General features: G+C 44.3%; 1 protein-coding gene and 1 pseudogene across 1 annotated transcript; both read right to left on the reverse strand.

The window, feature by feature from the left end:
• Positions 1-201: 201 nt before the first annotated feature.
• On the reverse strand, positions 202-2,461 carry LOC101576735 (C-terminal-binding protein 1-like). Its single transcript, XM_023705687.1, is given in 3 exon segments — positions 202-1,017; positions 1,020-1,473; positions 1,509-2,461. Coding segments are annotated over 3 exon segments (1,290 nt in total). The 5' UTR covers positions 2,199-2,461; the 3' UTR covers positions 202-871.
• Positions 2,462-6,139: 3,678 nt separating this feature from the next.
• LOC101590954 overlaps positions 6,140-19,213 on the reverse strand; it is a 55,901-nt pseudogene continuing 42,827 nt past the window's right edge.

The following is a 19,213-nucleotide window of genomic DNA, read 5'->3' on the forward strand; positions in this document are numbered from 1 at the left end:
CACGCCATCCTGCATACACACATAAATATATCTCCCAACCTTATCCCATGTACTTATTTTACTTTCTCCTGTCTTCTCGAGGTCCCTTCTCTTGCCGTTTCTTTTTTCTTTTTTCTTTTTTTTTTTTGCTGTCTCTTTCTGGGATTTTTATTTCTTTAAAATAATTCATACAAATGGTTACAGTCACAAACATGATTTAACCAAAAATATTGCTAGCCTACCACATCAGCAGGACGGCACCACTGCAGGCAGGGGCGCTGCAACCCTCCGCCTCCCCAGCACACCGGCGCTGCAACCCTCCTCTGAGCTGCTCTGAGATGCCGCCTTCATTTGGAACAGGGGGTTCATGCCAAAATTAGGAAAAACAGCATTTGTTTTGTTTTTCTAAATTATTCTAAAAATAAGACAAGCAGGTAGAAAAAACAATGCACTGTGTGGCATAAAAAGAAACGCGGGAAGGATTCATTGTCCTGAGAAGTGGGCCGACTGCCTCGCTGGGCACGTTCCACACAGAGGGAAGAGGAGCCCAAGCTGACTTGCTGAACGCTCCCTCGGGTTTTCTTTTTGTTGACAGCTAAGCAAACAAATCCTCTGCAATGTTCTAAGAACTGGACACAGACAAGAACACCCATGATAGAATTAACTGCTAACTTCTTTTGCTTAACGAGGAACGCAAAGGACACAGGACAGTGAGCCAGCCACGGGACGGGACAACTACAGTCGACACGGGGAGCTGTGTGGCCTCATGCCGCCTTGCGCCCCTGCCAGTCTCTGGGCACTGGGGCCGCCACTGGGCGCCACCTCTGCGCACCCCGGCCTGAGGTGCGCGGCGCCCTCCGCTGGGCTCTGAGGCTGGAGGGCTCCTCCCGGGCTACAACTGGTCACTCGGGTGGTCTCTGTCTGCCTCGGGCTTGACAGTTTGGCCAGGAGAAGGGGCATGGGGTGGGTGGGCTATGGGGGGCAGGCCGTGGGACAGGGACATGGCGCTGGGGACGATGCCTTCGACAGCAGCTGGGTGCCAGTGGGGGCCACACCCACAACACCTGGGGGGTACCTGCTGTAGGCAGCCCCATTGAGCTCAGGGTGCACAGCAGCGGGGTCCATCCTGGCCCAATGGGTGGCCGCCGTTAGGTGGTCCTTGTTCACACAATTTCTCAAGCTGTCTGGGATGCGGCCTGTGATGGCTCTCCGGATTTCACGAGCGGCCTCCTCACGCATCTCAATGGACGCCTGCTCGCTGTGCCATGCAGCATGTGGGGTGCAGATGAGGTTGGGTGCATCCTTTAGAGGGCCCTGGCTGAAACTGAAGGGCTCAGACTCGTGCACATCCAGTGCTGCGCCGCGGATCCGCCCTTCCTTCAGGGCCTGGGCCAGTGCCTTCTTGTCCACCAGCCCACCACGGGCTGTGTTCACCAGGAAGGCCCCCTGTCTCATCTGCTTGACGGTGAAATCATTAATGAGGTGGTGGCTGTGCTCAGTGAGGCCGCAGAGCAGGGTGACACAGTCACTGCATTGAGGCCACAGAGCAGTGTGACACAGTCACTGTGGAACAACAGGTCCTGCAGGGTGCTCACACGCTGCAGCCCCAGGGCCCGCTCCACACCGTCTGGCAGGTACGGGTCGTAGAAGAGCACGTTGAAGCCAAAGGCCTTCGCCCGCAGCGCTACTGCCTGCCCTACGCGACCTAGTCCAATGATGCCCAAGGTCTCCCCACGGATCCTGGCAGCCCCTGAGGCCACCTCGCGGATCTGTTCAACACTCTGGACACGTGTGCCTTCCCGCAATGCCTGGTGCAGCCAGGTGGTCCTCCGGTATAGGTTCAGGATGTGGCACAGGGTCGAGTCCGCCGTCTCCTCCACAGACGCTGCAGGCACGTTGCACACAGCGATGCCTAAGTCCCCAGCAGACTTGATGTCGATGTTGTCGAACCCACTGCCAATTCGGACAATGATCCGAAGGGCTTTGAATTTCTCCAGGTCCTCTCTGGTCAGTGTGATGGTGTGGTACATCAGGGCACCCACAGCCTCGTTCAGCACCTTCTCATGGATCTCCTGTGTGGACTGAGCATCACAGAAGGCCACCGTGGCCACATCCTTCAAGATAGGCATCTCCACTGTGCAATCCCGACCGTCGAGCAGTGCCACCAGGGGCCGTGGGTGCAGGGGCCTGTTCATGATTGGAGGTCGGACGCCTGACATTGCTTAATTGGGGATGAGTTTCCACGACCATGAATTCGACTGTCCAAAGCTTTTTGTCTTCAGAGTCCTCAGGCAGAACTGCGTCCTGTCACGGAGCCTCATCCCACGTCTTATTGTCTCCAGCCACAGCGCGAAGGCTGCTGCTCCACGACAACCATCGGAGCCTGCGCCGCTCAAAGTCTTGCGAGCGGCAGGCCCTTGTTGAGCAAGTGCGAGCTGCCCATTGAAGGGCGGCGCGGGGGCTCCGACCAGTCCGGCGCGCCGTGCCGAGCCGCCGCCGCCGCCAGCCGCGCTCCGACGACCGAGCGGCTTGCCGTTTCCTTCTTGTTTCAAGAACTTTGGTCAGGCTTTGGGTAGCTCTTGCCACATCACATTCCCCAAGGTTTCCTCCACATAAGAATGTTTTATTTCTCCTTTATTCATGGAGAACAATTTGTTCAATATAGAATTCAAGGTTGACATTTCTTTTCTTTCAACAGTTTAAAATCACTGTGTGGCTTCCTCGTGGCCTCCTTGGTTTCTGATGAGGACTCCACGGTCACTCGCGTGATTTTCCCAATGCAGGTTTTGCGCCATGTCCCACAACATCAAGGTGTTTTCTTTGTCTTTAGTTTTCTGAAGTTTGACTATGGTGCGTTCTGGAGTGGATTTCTTTATCTTTTCTGTTTGGGGTTCGTTCAGCTTCTTGAATATGTGGACTTAGGCCTTGCCGAATTTGAGAAAGGTGTCGTGACTATCTCGTTGAATCCTTCTTCAGTTCCATTCTTTTACTTCTGAAATTCTGGTGACAGTGACACCTTTCATCATCGTCTCGTAGGTCTCCAAATGCTGCTTTTTAAAAAAATTTTTATTTTCCATCTGTTCAGATGAATGTATTTCTACAATTCCATTTTCTCGTTCACTGCGGTCTGCCTTGTCTGCTCCACTCTGCTAGTGACCCCAGCCGGGATATTCGTAAATGTTACTTATTATTTCTGTTAGTCCTAAATTTCCTTTTGGTCATTCTTCATATTTTTTTGCTGAGACTTTTTGTATTGTCATTTGTTTCAAGTGTGTTTGTAATTGCTGATTATGATGAACTGCTTAAAATCCAGCATCTGCGACATCTTAATATTAGCCTCTACTGATTGCCTTTTCTTATTCTAACCCCTCTGCTATAGATTATTAGATGCAAAAATCCTCAGTGCAATACTAGCAAATGGAACTAAGCAAAAGATTATGTCACGACCAAGTGGATTTTATCCCTGGGATGCAAGATTGTTCTAACATATGCAAAACAGCAATACATTGCGCTGACAGAATGAAAGATGAAAACCACATCATAATCTCAGTAGATGAATAAAAAGCATTTGGCAAAATTCGACACCCTTTCATGGTAAGAAACTCAACAAAATTGTTATGGGAAGAAATTTCCTTAATGTAACAAAAAGCCATTTATTACAAGTCTGTAGTTAATATAATCAGAGCTTTCTGTTTTCCCTGTAAGATCTGGTACCCAACAAGGATCCCTATTCTTACCACTTCCAATTAACACAATATTCAAAATACTAATAAGAGCAATCAGACAAGAAAAAATACACTCCATTCAAATTAAAAGTAAAATTGTGGATGACATGGTCATATAGGGATTTCACACACACACACACACACACACACACACACACTCTCTCACATACACACAGTTAAAACTAGTAAATGAATACAGTAAATATACAAGATACAAAGTCAACTTAAAAATTAGCAACATTGTTTCACACCTAAAACTATTCAAAATAGAAACCAAAGAACAATCCAATTTAAAATAGCATCAAGAATAAAATATGTAGAAATAAATTTAATCAAGGAAATGAAAAACTTATATGCTGAACATTATAAAATACTGATGAAAGAAATTAAAGAAGATACAAATAAATAGATATCCCAGGCTTGTAGATTAGAAGAATTAATAGTAGTAAAACACCTGGACTAGCCGAAGTATATGAGTTCACTGCAATCCCTAGCGATATTCTGGCGATATTTTTCACACAATAGAAAAAAAAATACTGAATTTGTGTGGAAATACAGAAGACCTTGAGTAGCCAAAATAATCTTGAGAAAGATAAACAAAGTTGGAGACACCCCACTTCCTGATGTGAAGTTACACTGCTGTGTAACAGTAACGAGGTCAGGATGGGTATTTGCCTGAAAATGGCTGCAGACCAGTGGAACAGAATTCAAGGCTAGAGATAAAGCCAAGCATGTACGGGAACCGACAAGACAGCGTGGCAAGAAGACGGTCTCTTTGTAAAGAATAGTGAGGAAATTGGATTTCCACATGCAAAAGAATGAGACTGGTTTTTTACTGTGCACAAAAATAAACTGAAAATGGGTTGAAGACTTAAGCAGAAGATCTGAAGCGGTAAAACTTCCTGAAGAAAACATAGGAAATAATCTCTTTTACCTTGGCATTGGCATTACTTTTCTGAATATGACCCCTAAAGCCCAGGCAGCAAAAGTGGAAATAAATCAGTCAGACTACATCAAATTGAAAAGTTCTTCACAGCAGAGGAAACAGTAAGCAGCAGGAAAGAGCAGCCACCGGAGCGGAGGGGGCGGGAGCCCACATCGCTAAGAGCTGGGATTAACACCCGGAACATGCGTGAGAGTTGATAGCTAAGCCTGCAAGGAACTCACACAACTCCATAGCAAACCCGTGAAAATAGGTGGATTTCAAAATGGGGCCAATTACTTGAGTAGGTATTTTTCAAAACATGAACTGGAAACGGACAACAGGTGTAGGAGAAGGCACTTCACATCATGCATCAGGAATGCAAATGAAAGCGCTGAGGACAAATCTCCCTGCATCTGTCGTGATGAAGGTGTTGGTGCAGGTGTGCAGGAAAGAGGTCCCTCGCGCATTGTTGTAGGGAGTGCAGATTGGTGAAGCCACTGCAGAGAAACTATGGAGATTTGTAAAGAAATTAAAAGTAAAAGTGCAGCATGACCCAGCAGTCCTCTTCTGGTATGTACCCAAAGAAAATGAAATTTGCACCTTGTGAAGAGACCTACACTGCCACATTCACTGAAGCCTACTGACAGTATCTGGTGTGTAGAAGTGACCTAAGTGTCTATTGGTGGGGAATGGGCAAAGGTGTCGTGGCGTATTTTATATAATGGAAAAAGAGATCTTGACATTTGTGACAACATAGATAGACCATTTCCAATATTTAACTATTATGAATTGTGCTGCTACAAGCATGGATATGATGTCTGTAACTTTTTCAGGAAGATACCTAGAAGGGGAATAGTTGGATCAAGTGGAATTTCTAGTTTTGTTGGGTGTGTGTGTGTGTGTGTGTGTGCGCGCGCATGCATGCTAGGGATTGAACTCGGGACCTTGTGCTTGCCAGGCAGGTGTTTATGCTGCTGTGCTGTCTGCCTGGCCCACTAGTTTTAGTGTTTTTGAGGAGTCTTCACACAGATTTCCATAGTGGTTGCATTAGTGTACATTTGCACCAACAGTAGAAAATATTTATTTTTCCCTGCAGCCTCACCAGCATCTGTTGTGGCTGTTGTTATTAATTATTATTATATGATAGCCATTCATTCTGGAATGAGAATGTCATTGTTTTTTTAAATTTGTATTTCACCAATGACCAGTGATATTGAACATTTTCCCATGTATTTATTGGGCATTTGTGCTTTTTCTGAGAAGTGTGTCTTCATTTCAGTTGCTCATTTCGCACTGGGTCTTTTATTTTAGGGGTTCTAATTTTTTTGAGCTTTTTATATGTTCTAGATGTTAGCCCTCAGTCTGAGGAATGGTTGGAAAAATGGTTTTTTGTTCTGTAGGTTGTCTGTTTACTTTGTTGGTTTGTTCTTTTGCTGTGTAGAAGCCTTTTAATTTGATATGAGCCCATTTATTGATTCTTGGTGTTATTTCTTTTCTCTTTTTCTTTTTTTTTTAAAGCTGTCTCTTTTTTATTATTTAGACTTATGTTGAAAATGTAAGTGAAATTTTCAGTTGCTCTTAAAAAAGTAAACAGTAATTAATGAATCTACTGTTATACTCAAAATCATCTACGCTTAAGATGAGAATCTTTGCTGATGGAAAGGCGCTGCTCCAAATCCTGAGTGGTATTGTGAGAATTGTAATTTCCTTGTTCTTTCTTCTTGAAGGTGTTGAAGCTTCCTTCTGTAGATACTTGGTGGGGAAATACTAGAATCTGGATAGGATTTTGATTTAGTCTGAACTCTTGCTAGTTTGGCATGAAACTCCAGCTGTAGTTTGACTATCTCATTTTGCTTTTCCTTTTCTTGAGTTACTAACTTTGCATTTAACTCTGAAATCTCCATCTCTTTTCTTTATCAGATCTTTGTGCTTTTCTTCACTTAATTCAACTTTTCTTTGCATATCTTGATAAAGTCTGCTTATTTCTTTCTTATGTTCCTCCTCTTTGAGTTTGATTTCATTTGCAAGTTTGGTATATTATTTTTATGTTTGTGTTCTAGAGATTTTAGCTTTTCCTTTATCATGTCAGCATTTCTTTTTAGTTGTTCATTTTCACCTTTCAAATTGTGTTGATGTTCAGCAGTGTGTTGTAGCCCTTTTAGCGTATCACGAAGAGCAGTACATTCCTTTCTATCTGTGCGAAACCCTTTGTAGGTTTGTCAGCATTCACATTGTCCGTCTTTTTTGCACACCCTTCACTGCTTTGTTCCGTACTTGAACTGGCGTCCGGGCTGGCCCGCCAGTGATTGTTCTTGGTGTTATTTCTTGTGGGATTATATTCAAAAAGTCCTTGTTTATGTCTATGATTTCAATAGTTTTATCTATTTTATTTTCTAGCAGACTAAGTGTTTCTGTTTTAACTTTTTTAAAAAAAATGTATTTGGTGCAGGATCTCACTATGCAGCTTGGACTCACAGTGATCCTCCTGTCTCAGCCTCCCCAGCACTGGGCCCAGTCTCAGTGGCCGGCTTAGCGTGCCTGGGGGGACGGGCTGGTGCAGCACGTGGTGCCAGGGATGGAACCGCGGTTCCCGTGCTCATCTAAGCTTGCCTAAACAGCACTTTAGTCTGCTGGGCTATCTCGCCAGCCCCAAGTAGCTTTGTAATATAACTTCAAATCTGGACTTGTGAGGCCTTGTGCTTTGCTTCTGTTACCCAGAATTGCTTTTGTTATTCCGGGTCTCTTTTGGTTCCATATGAGTTTCAGGGTTGTCTCCTCTAGATCACTGAGGAATGCTGTTGGCATTTTGATGTAGCTTATGTTGAGTGTCTGCATCAGTTTTGGAGGTATAGCCATTTTTATTGTATTGGTTCTGCCTATTGGGGAATGTGGGCTGTCATTCCGCTTTCTGATGTCCTCTTACATCTCCTTCAGAGTGATGTAATTTTTATTACAGAGATTTTTCACTTCCTTGGCTAGGTTAATTTTTAAGTATTTTTCTTGATGCTATTGTGAATTGTGCTACTTTTCTAATTTCTTCCCTACTGAGGCATGCTTTGTTTGGTAGCATGTGAGCCGTTTTGGAGATGGTTCCATGTACTGCTGAAAAAGATGTGTATTCTATTCTTTTGGGCAGAATACTCTCTGCATATCTATTAAGTCCATTTGTTCACAGATTTGCTTCAACTCTGACATTTCTTTGTTGATTTACTTGTCTAATTGATCTACTTGTGGTGGTGTGGTATTGCGATCCCCCAGTCTGAGCATACTGACATTATCTGATCTTTCCTCTCGTGTTTATTTATGAAGTTAAGTGCACCATTGCTTGATGCACATAGGTTTATAATTGTTATCTCTTCCTGCTGAATAATTTCCTTAATCAAGGTGCAGTGTCCCCCTTTGCCTCTGTTGATCAGTTCTGGCTTGAAGTCCACTTTGTCTGAAAATAGAATAGCTATTCTGGCTTGTTTTCAAGCTCCTCTTGCACAAAATATTGTTTTCCATCTTTTGCTTTTAATTTTGTTAGTTTCTTTATTTTGGTTAAATGTGGTGGGGTTTTTTTTGCATACAGCATGCCGTTGGATTTTGTTTCTTGATCCGTTCTGCCAGTCTGTGTCTTTTGATTGGTGAGCTTATTACTAGATACAACTGGTAGTGTAAGTAGTGACTGACTCCCACCATCATGTTATTTTCCTGCTCCTGACTTTCTGTGTAATTGCTTTCTGGACCTGGGGCACTTATTCTATTGACCCTTTTGTCATTGTTAGCTTTATTGTCTCTTTCTAGGATATCTTTGAGAACTTTTTTGAGGTGCTGGTTTTAGGTGTTCTTTATCATGGAAATACCTTATGCTTCTGTCAGTTTTGAAAGATACTGTCGCAAGATCTACTAGTCTGGCTTGGAAGTTACTATTATTATGATTATTTTGGACTTGAAACACTTTAAGCTCTCCTGGCCTTTAAAGTTTGCGTGGAGAAGTCTGCTGTAATTCATAAGAGACTCACTGCTTTTCTCTAACAGCTTTTAAGACTCTGTTCTTGTGCTCTGTTTTCAAGATTTTGACTGTGATGTGAGAGATTTTGTTCTCGCCTGTGGCTCTTTGGGGCTCTGTATGCCTCACTTGTCTGTGTGTCAAATTGTTTTTCCATGTTTGAAAAGTTTTGTGCTATTGCTTCCCTTTATTTTGAACTTTGCATTTTTAAAAAATTTTTTATTAATTTCAGTTAATCTTAAATTAGTCTGTGTCATCTAGCAGCTGCTGAGTCAGCTTTTCATATTCATTCGTTCTAGTTAAGGTTCCTGCCATTCACTGGCCCTCAGTCTTGTCTTCTAGCTCTGACACTGTGTCCTCACCCTCACTGGTCACTCTGCTGGCCATATTGTCAGTAGAATTTCTAATCTCTTCTGTTTGATAATTTTTTATGGACTCTATTTTGTACACTGGACATTCAGGCTTTGCACCTCTTTCTTTAGCTCTACTAGGTTTTTGCTAGTGTGTTATCGAGACTCACTCATCATTTATTTCATTAAAATCATTATCTGTTTAGGTACATCTGTTTTGATTCACTTATTGATCTGTTTTGTTACTGTTTTCTTTTTTTTTTTTTTTTTATTTTTAGGGAAGGGTCTACAGGGTCTCACTACTAAATCAGACTCATAGTGATCCTCCTGTTTACAGCCTCCTAAGAACAGGGATTACGGGTGCGCCCCACCACGCCCAGTCTCAATTGCTGGCTCACTGTGCCCCAGGTGTGGGGCCGGCTGCCGGCCCCGAGATCGAGCCTCTGGCCCCCGCACCTGCTTGCAGATGCTTCAATCTGCTGAGCTATTTGGCTGGCCCTTACCTTTTCTGATAACTCAGCCGTATGGGTTTTCATTTCCTCCCACTTGATGCCCCTGGATTGACTTAGGGGGAGCTGGGGGATTTGGGAGACATTTTGTAGCCTTGTCTTCTTATATTTCTATTTTTTGATTGTTTTTCATGCTGTGATTTATAGGTTGATTATAGTGGTAGCTTAGTTGGTAGCATGAAGCCCTCCTTAGTTAATATCTACTTTTTAGTGCTGTGTACTCTAGGCATGGCTAAGTATTGGCCTTTGTCTCTGTCCCAGCATCCAACCACTTCTGTTCATTTGGCAGGGAGGTTGCAGATTATTGGGCTCAGTCTCAAGTTTTTTGGGAATGAGCTGCAGGATTGTTTATGCGCCCCAGGAAATTCAGATGTTGGCGTGTAGAGAAAATCAATCGATAGCACAATTATGGTACCTTGCCCATAGTGATAAAAATCAGCAACAGTCACATCAAACACAAACTGGAAATGGACAAACCCTAAGAACCTATAATGTCCCACCCTTAACCATAGAAAAGAGATCTACAATTACAGTGTAAACACTAAGACAAAACACATATTGACCCATAGTACAGATCTCTTCAGTGGAGCAACCTTACCTCCTCTAACAGCACAACAGTGTTTAGCAGGAGTTAGAGATCGTTAACTACTGATTGATTGATTCATAAGGCTCAGTGGTGTGCAGTAGGGAGTGGGTGTGGGAAGGGAGAGCACGGCACGTGAAGTGTGGACGGGTGAGCGAGGGGAGGTGCGTGGAATGCGAAAACAGTGAAGTAAAGGGTCCCGTGGGCGAGCAGAAGGAAAGTAATTGAAAATTAAGAGTAGAGGTAACTGAAAAACCAGTAAGAAAAAGGACGAAGAAGAAAAAATAGAGAGTAAACTGAAGGAGAGAAAGGGCAACAATAGGGCTGGGGAGATAGCTCAGTAGAATAAGTGCTTGCCTGGCAAGCGCAAGGGCCTGAGTTCAATCCCCAGTTACACACACACACACACACACACACACACACACACACAGAATTTAAAAATAGAAAGGGCAACAATAAGAGAAAAAATTAAAAAAGAGAATGCAGAAGAAAAAAGGACCAAAAGAAAAAAAAAAGACCAATACTGGAGAAGAAAATGGATCAAAAACATTCCTCTGTTCAGATGAGTGGTTCCTGCCACAACCTGCAGTCTGTACTATGGGTCAATATGTGTTTTGTCTTAGTGTTTACACTATAATTATAGATCTCTTTTCTATGGTTAAGGGTGGGACATTACAGGTTCTTAGGGTTTGTCCATTTTCAGTTTGTGTTTGATGTGACTGTTGCTGATTTTTATCAGTCTGTGTAGGCTCGTGAGCCCCTGTCCCCCCCATGAGGCCTGTGGGTTTGGGAGGTGACCTCCTATAATCCTCGAGTCCTGCAACTGCCTGAGCAAGTCACGTCCCTGCTCACGTGCGTACTCAGGGAAGCAGGCAGAACACTTGTCTGCACTGGAGTGGGCAGCAGGGTGAGTGCTCAACTAGACTGCTGGACTCAACCCTGTGGCCCTCGGATCCAGGCGCCTTTGCAAGCCATGCTGACAGGAGCTGGTCTCCTCCCGCGGGCCACGGGGCCTGTGCTTGGACTTCTCGGGGCATCTATGTCTAGCCTTCAGCCTCTCTGTGGCTATCTTCTGTGACTGACTGTCACCTAAGCTCTGTCGCCTAGGCTCTGATGTAGGGGAACACACCAGTCCTAGGGTGAACTGTAGCAGAGGTGTTCTGTGGCCCCATGTCACTCCCTCAGCTGCTTTCCAGCGTGGCATCCAGTTGCAATCTCTTCACCGATATGGGGAGTGTGGCATGGGCTTTCTTTTCCAGCTCTTTGTTGCTGTGAAGAGGTTGTCAGGGTAAAGCCTCACACTGTTCTTACAGCTTATACCGGTAGTGGGCTTTTCCTGTGGCTAGACTGCTGGTCCACTTGTTATTTCTCCCTGAAGCAGCCAGCTCTTCCAGTCCTTTTTTGTTTTTTAAACATATTTAGTACAGGGTCTACAGGGTCTCACTACATAGATTGGACTCTTAGTGGTCCTCCTGTTTCAGCCTCTCAAGTGCTGGGATTACAGGCATGCGCTACCATGCCCAGTCTCAGTTGCTGTTTCAGTGTGCCCCAGGGGCGGGGCCAGCACAGCACACTGGGGATTGAACCCTGGTCCCTGCATCTGCCTAAGCAGGCGCTTTAATCTGCTGAGCTATCTGGCCAGCCCTAACTCTTCCAGTCTTACTTTTCCTCTAGGGTTCTGGCTCCATCCTTGAGCAGCTTAATTGTTTGGGGGTTGCCTCTGTGCTGAGGGGGGTCAAGGTGCAGAACTGGCCCAGAGTTGTGGATCTGTCACGCACAGCATGGATTCTCCTCCAGTGTTTTTCTTTTTTTAACCTTTACAGAATGCTAAACTCTGTCCAGGGCTTTCTCTGTACCATCTAAGGTGACCGTGTGGTTTTCTCCCCTCATTACATCAATGTGATGTTGTGCTTAACTCCAAATACTGAGTCATTCTAGCACTCAGGAATAAGTCCAAGAATCAATAATTCTTTTAACATGCTGCTTAAATTGGTTTGGTAATATTTTGTTGAGGATTTTTTTCAATAATTTGCACCACAGATATCGACATTGGTCTGTAGTTGTTGTCGTCGTCACTTTGGTATAAGGTACATTATTTCTTCTTCAGTTGTTTGGAAAAGGATTGATGTTCACTCTAAATGTTCTGAGGATTCCCCGGTGAGCCCATCAGGTCTTGGGCTTTTCTTTGTCAGATTTTTTATTACTATTCTAGTCTGTCTTTCAGTTAGATGTCTTCTCAGATTTCCTGTCTTCGCCTTAATCTTGGCAGGCTGGGTTTCTAGACATGAGTCCCTTTCACGAAGGCAGGGCTTCTGTGGCCTGAGTGGGAGTAGCGGCCTCGTTCACTGCTGACTTTAGTGGTTCGGTTGGAGCCTTCTCTTTACCTTAGCGCATCGAGCTAAAGGTCAGTTTTGTTGGTCTATTTAAAGAGTCAACTTTCAGTCCCAAGGACTTTCTATAGTATTTTTACTTTCTCTGTTTTGTCTTTATTGTTTTACTCCTCATGCTGGCTCACCTAGTTTGTGTGTCAGGGTAAGCTTGGATAGGTTTATGTTTTCCCCTTAGGTCTGCTTTTGTTGCACTCTCTGTTTTGGTGTGTGGTAGTTGTGTTTTTGTTTTGTTGTCATTAATCTCTAATCATTTTATAATTTCCCCCGTGAATGCGCTTTGATTCATTGCTTGTTTAATTTCTATGAATCTGTGCAATTCACATTTTTCCTTCAGCTACTGATTTTGAACCTCAACCCACGGAGACTTCTCCTTCCTGCTTGGACTTTGCCAGCCTGTATTGAGGAAGTAGAACATGCCCTCAGGGGAAAGGCGGGGCTGCCTGTGGGCTGCGTTTGCACCCCCCCCCCCATCCCCGCACTGTCCAGGGCCCTGGGGGACCTCTCTGTCTGGGCTGGACTCTGAGTAACATCCATAAATTTATCTTTTGCTCAGTGTCACAATAAACTGAAAGGATTTGAGAATGGCAGGCCTGCATCCACCACAATGGCACATTTTCAATGAAGTACAGGATTTCTTTTAGTTCTTCTTATCCTTATATAAATAATGTGATCGAAAGTTCTTCGATTAATTAGTGTTCTTCTATGTGGTTATATTGTGAAACTGAAGACCCATTTCTCTCCCTTTCCTTACTATAAGCTGAATATTTACAAACATTTAAGGGTTTTAGTCATATTGCTAACTGATTTCATTGTGTTCTCTTTTATTCTATTTCTTTTTTCAGGTATTTACATTTGTTATATTTCTTTCGAGGAATTAGGCTGTTTAAACTTATTTTTACTGAAATCAATTTTGGTCAATTTTGCTGAAATAAATTATACTTTCCTAGGAAATACCTCATTTCATCAGAACATTTTCAAAGCATTGTGCAAAATAATCTGTGATGTTCAAAAGCTCTTCTTTTTCATATAGATGACTTCATTCCTTTTTTGTATGCTGTTTTTTCTTGATAACTAAACAGTTGTCTTTTTTTTAAAGCATCAGAATTTTGAGTTATTAATTAATTCTATGTATTTTCTTTTTTTTTTGAGTGTTCACTTATGGAATATTTCTTTTTTATTTTAAAGAGAATTTTAAAAAAACAATAAAAACATTACAGAATTTCAAACCAGGATGGTAGGAAATGAACAATGATGATTATACTGCATATGATTCTCTTCAGAGTAGTTGCTCAGATTACCAGGTACAGACATGCCAAATTGATCAAACAATGTAAGCACAAACTGTTCCTTTCAACGGACTAATAGAAATTAGCAGCACAATTATCTTAGTATCTTGTGCGTGCACCTCACTGCTTCTGTTTCTAAATTGAGGTGCAATTCACATGCATGCAGTTAACCTTCGGAAAGTGGCGTGCAGCGCTGTTTAGAGCACTTACACGCCGAGAGCCACCTTCTTTCTCCCGTGTAAACGGTTCTCACCGCCCTGTAGACACACACTGCACCCATTAAGTAATTAGCTTTCATTCCTCATTATTTCCGCCCCCAGTCTCACTTAGTTGCCTTCTGGATCTGTGGATCTGTCTGTTCTGGACATCGTGGCCTAGGTGTGGTGACAGGGAGCTAAAATGCTCAGCGCTGGGAATTGCACATCGCCCTCTGCCCAGCCTGCGCCGGATACTGGCGGAGCACGGTGCTAACAGGGCCTAAAGGCGGCGACGATTAACGATGCAAACATATAGCTTCTCTCAGCTACAGCTCCGGAGCCTGTCCGCGCTGACGGGAGGGCCGCGACAGTGCGCGACTTTGCTGTCCCGTTCTTCTTGTCTCCCACTTCTTCCTGAAAGGTGAACAGGGACAGGGTATCCTGGAAAACGCGTTCCCGAGATGTCCCCCTTTGGCCCCGCAGACCCTTTTCATGCCAGTGTCCTCCTTGAGCAAGAGCCGGGTCTTCACCCTAACCGCGCACCTCCTCTCTTGGAAGCCTGCCTGCTGCGCCCCTGGACAGTGCCCTCGGGGCTCAAAATAAAGTCTTGTCTTTCCTGTACTCCCTGTCTGCTGGTGAATTCTTTTACTGCTGACTCACTGGCCCGTCTGGCACAGCAATATGTGACCTTTCGTGTCGGGTTATTTTGACTGAGCAAAACGATTTTGAGGGACATGCAGAGCTGCAGTGGTATCGGGACTTTGTTCCCTGGTGTGTAGAGCAGTGTTCTGATGTGGGGAGAACCCACGTTTTGTCCCTACCCTCCACAATGACCAGTTGGGCTGGTCTACTTCTCGGGGTCCCGAAGTCATGGACATGCGTGATTCCGCTTCTCTTGCCCGGGGTGGAAAGGCTGGGTTGCTGCTGGCCTCTGGGCAGCTCTCCGAGGGGTTTCCAGACCATTTGCCCATGTGGCTGTTGTCTTCCCTCCTCGTTGCCTATTATGTTCTGCTGCGACCGTCATTAGTTCCCAAATTGTGCAATTTGGGGTTTACTGTATTGTTCGTCTTTTCTTTTTTAAGTTGGGAATTTAATTCATTTATTTTCATTAATTTATTTTTGCTGGTATAAGTTATTTATGCTTATGAAGTTTTCTCTGGTAATTATATTACAGTATTCCAAAGTTGCTGATCTATAGCATTAGTATTTTAAAAGAAACTCTGTACTTTCAGTTTTCATTTTGCCTTCCACCTGAGAGCTGTTTGAATGAGATTTTAAATTTCTTGGCAGAAGATGTGGTTTTAATTAGTTTTAAAATTCTGTTTTTAATGCATTCTAATCAACAAGGGTTATTTGCATCATTTTGACTTTATGGAAAGTATGACCTGTGTATGTGTGTGTGTGTGTGTGTGTGTGTGTGTGTGTATGGGGGTGTTGGTGTTGGTGAAATATTCTATGTATGTTTGAGAAGAATGCATATTTTCTTTGATGGCACTACATATTTTGTTGTTTCGTTTCTGGTGTCAGGGTGGGGCCCAGGGCCTTACGCATGCTAAGCACACTGTCTACTGGGGAGCAGCCCAGCATGACATGAAATCTATGCATAATCATAAGATCTCTTATTTATTTGTTTGTTTGTTTCCTGGCCCAGGGCCTGCTGTACGCTGGACCAGGCTAGTCCGCACAGGGGAGCTCAAGGGGCCCGCCCACCTCAGCTTCTCCAGCAGCAAGATGTCTCCTACTGATTATGTTGTTAGTGAACTCAGTAGCGTGTCGTTGTCCATTTGGGTAGGCACATTATAAACATCCCGTTCATGGCGCTCTGCTGCGTGTGCGTGTGTGCGTGTGTGTGTGCGCGTGCCCCTGCCTTTCACATCTCTTTCGGCTTTTGGCCGCTGTACTGTCTGCAGCATTGGCATTCAGAGCTGTGCGTCTCTACTGGCAAATACTGTCACAGTTTTTCACCTTCACTGCTTTCCGGTCTGCATTCTACCTTGTCTGATAGCAGAATCAAAGCCCTGCTTGTTTGTGGTTTCCATTTCCTGGATTTTTCTGTCGCTCTCAATCACTGTGCAGAGCAGAGACTGGCTCTGGAAGCATAACTGAAAATCTTTTCCTTTTAATAAATGAGTTAACCCCTGCTCACGCTCCCTGCTGTGCCAGCTCTGCTGGCTGCCTCCCTGCTCTGACGAATATAACATCCACCGGATGGATCACGTTACATGTATTCTGTTTCTCCATATGAGAAGATATGAAGTCTTTCTTTCTGTTTTGATTTAAAGTACAATTTCTTTTATTATTATGTTACTTTAAAAAGGACAGCTTCATTGAGATCTATTTCTCATATATAATGCACTTACTTAAATCACATAATTCATGGCTTGCATATAGTGTATTACTCTTTTTTAAACTTATGGTAAAACATATGTAATAGAAGATGGACCATTTGTAGGGCACAGTTCAGCGGCACTGTGGCCAGTCGGCGCGGTGCGGCCATCGCCGCCGCGATTTCTGAAATCGCTTCCTACCCCGCAGAGACGCGCTGTGCTCATTAGGCGGCCGTCCCCGCCCCCGCCCTCGCTTCTGCTCCCCTCGTCTATTTCCCACCCATGAATTTGCCTGTTCAGTCTGCCTCATGTAAGTGGAATCCTACAGCACTTATCCTTTTGTGTTCGGCTTATTTCACTCAGCGTAGCATTTTCAAGGTTTATCCACATTAGAGCATGTTTTTGTTTTTGCATTCCTTTTGCAATTTAGGGAAGTTGATGTTGTTGTTTGAGCGACTGTTTTATTCTAATATCTTTTGTAATGTTTAATTAGCCGGAGAAACACCAAACTAGCATTTTTGGAGATAAAAGATGGTCAGCTCTTGGCAATTTCAGATGGTGCCAACTAGTATGATTTGGTTCGTCACTGCTAAGTGACATCCATTGCCTCCCACCTATTACTTCTGCGACAATCAGCGCCTTATTGTGTCCACCCTCTCCCCCCTCTCCTCCCACGTTAGGCTGCTTTACTTCTAACTTGGCAGAGCACTAGCAGCTATGAATTACCCTCGCTCTGTGGCTCGGTCTCTGTTAGTCTTAGATTGACGATGAAGTATATTTAGTGTCCCCACCTGCCTCCTCGTCGGCACCCGGGGAATGGGCTTGTGAATATGTATTTCTTGGGTTCTTGTACAGTTGAGGCTGCTTTTCATAGCCTGGGTGGTTGAAGGATAGCTCGCGTGATGGCCCTGCGGTTTCCAATTAAGTTCATTCAGGTACTCAAAAATGTCAAGTTAAGTACACCATTTCTTGAAGCCAAGTGAGATAGCTAAGTGAGGATCATTTACACTTTTCCGCCCCCGATTCGTCTCTGAGCTCTTAAACTCCTGACAAATCTCATTCTCTGGACAGCCACTTTGGCAGGGTACGGCCCCACCCGGTACGCCGGGACCGTTTTTCTCACGTCCTGTAGAAACAGACCCTGCTGTCACGGAGCGGATTTTATTAGACTCCTCCGTTTGATCCTGTAATTTACTGAGGGTGTCAGATCTGCGCGCGGACCGGGTGTGCACGAGGCCGTGAGTGCTGCCGCGCGCCCCGCGCCCCTCGCGCTGCCTCGGACCGTCTCTGGCGCCGTTCGGCCGGCCTGCGGGACCCAGCGAGCCGCTGCCCAGGGCCGCTGTGAGGAGCCGTGCGTGCGTCTCCAAGTGTCTGGCTCCAGTCACTTGTTTGGGGGCCACCTTAAAGGGAGAGCAGTGTCCTCCCCAGCCTAAAATCTCTTTAGGGATTTTAATTAGTGCTATTAATGGAGCCCAATTAGGGCTCGGTTAATATGCAGATTCATTGATCGGCAGTGAAAACTTTTCTTTTGACTTCATAAGCCTTCGGATTGGCGTTGTCTTTGCCATCTGACATGCCGTCAAGCCGTTTACTAATAATATTATTCCAAAATGTCACCTTTTCCATTTCCTGTGCTTCATTAGTCTCAGACATGGTGTTGACAATTTCCAATCAGGCTGTTAAAATGAGCGATTCTGCAATTACGTGAGTCATTTCTGCGTTAGCTCTTAATTGCTCGACCTTGTAACCAGCTCCTCGCGCTGCGCCGGGTTCGGGGCAATCGATCTCGGGGAGGAGCTCGCCCTCCTGATTCGTGCTTCCGGGTGCTTCTGAAAGGTCACAGCTTTTTTATCTTTTTTTCTTTTCCGGGCAGAAGGCACGTTGCGTGGTGAGATGCTGGCACGCGGTCTGCTTGGCACCCTCGCCTGGTTGGCTAATTCTTCCATCCAAGTCAGACTTTTAGGCTGAGGGGATAATTGTTGGGGCGCACGAATCCCAATGTGTGACGATTCTCATTATGTTGCCTAATTAACAACTTAGACTTGGGGGTTACTGCTCGTCTTAGGGCTGTGATAACTTTTCCAGCTTTAATTAAAATGCTGTCAATTATGGAGGGAATAAAAAGATCTGTAAGAGTACATCCATTAGGCGCAAAATACTTCAGGAGAGCTGAGGGTTTACAGCGTTTGAAAATCAATTTTAAAGGGTTGTTGTTGTTTTAAAGATGGTCTGCATTATTCAGAGCCTTTAAAAAATATAAATAAAATTAACCTTAGCACGGAGCAAACAAAATAGGATGTAGTGTTGATTTATATTTAAGTCAAGCACTAAATTTTTGAAAACATCACAGGATGTGGCTATTACCTGCTCACATGTGCAATAAAATACATTCTGAAAAGATGGATTTCTTCATACTGAGGATCTGCTCTAATGCGCAGATTTGTTTAAAATACGTTGAATTATTATTTTTGAGAACATAAGTAGCTTCTAACGCATAAAAGAAACTGCCTCCCTTTTTCTTTTTTGGTACTGGGAATCAAACTCAGGACCTTGCGCTTGCCAGGCAGGCGCTGTGCTGCTGAGCTACATCCCCCTCCTTGCTTTTAATTTCTAAAATAATTCATTATGAATTTTGTCAAGAATCAGACTCTGACTAGTTGTAAATGTCAGTTTTTTAAAAATAAAATGAGAAAACAAGAAGTGGCAGTGAGGGAAATGAACAAAATGAGTTATGCTTTCTTTGGAAGCGAGCTAATAGTGAAGTGGGGGTCCTTACCGCAGTGGTAAGAAAACATGCAGACCTTGGGTGATAGAATTCAAAGTGTAGAAGGCCAGGTGTGGTGGCACACGCCTGTAATCCCAACGCTTGGGATGCTGAGGCAGGAGGATTGTTAGGAGTCGAGACCAGTCTGGGCTACAAAGTGGGCTCAAGGCCAGACTGAACTGCATAG

This window comes from Octodon degus, unplaced genomic scaffold (assembly GCF_000260255.1).
Source record: "Octodon degus isolate 3935 unplaced genomic scaffold, OctDeg1.0 scaffold00226, whole genome shotgun sequence".
NCBI classification, from domain to species: Eukaryota; Metazoa; Chordata; class Mammalia; order Rodentia; family Octodontidae; genus Octodon; species Octodon degus.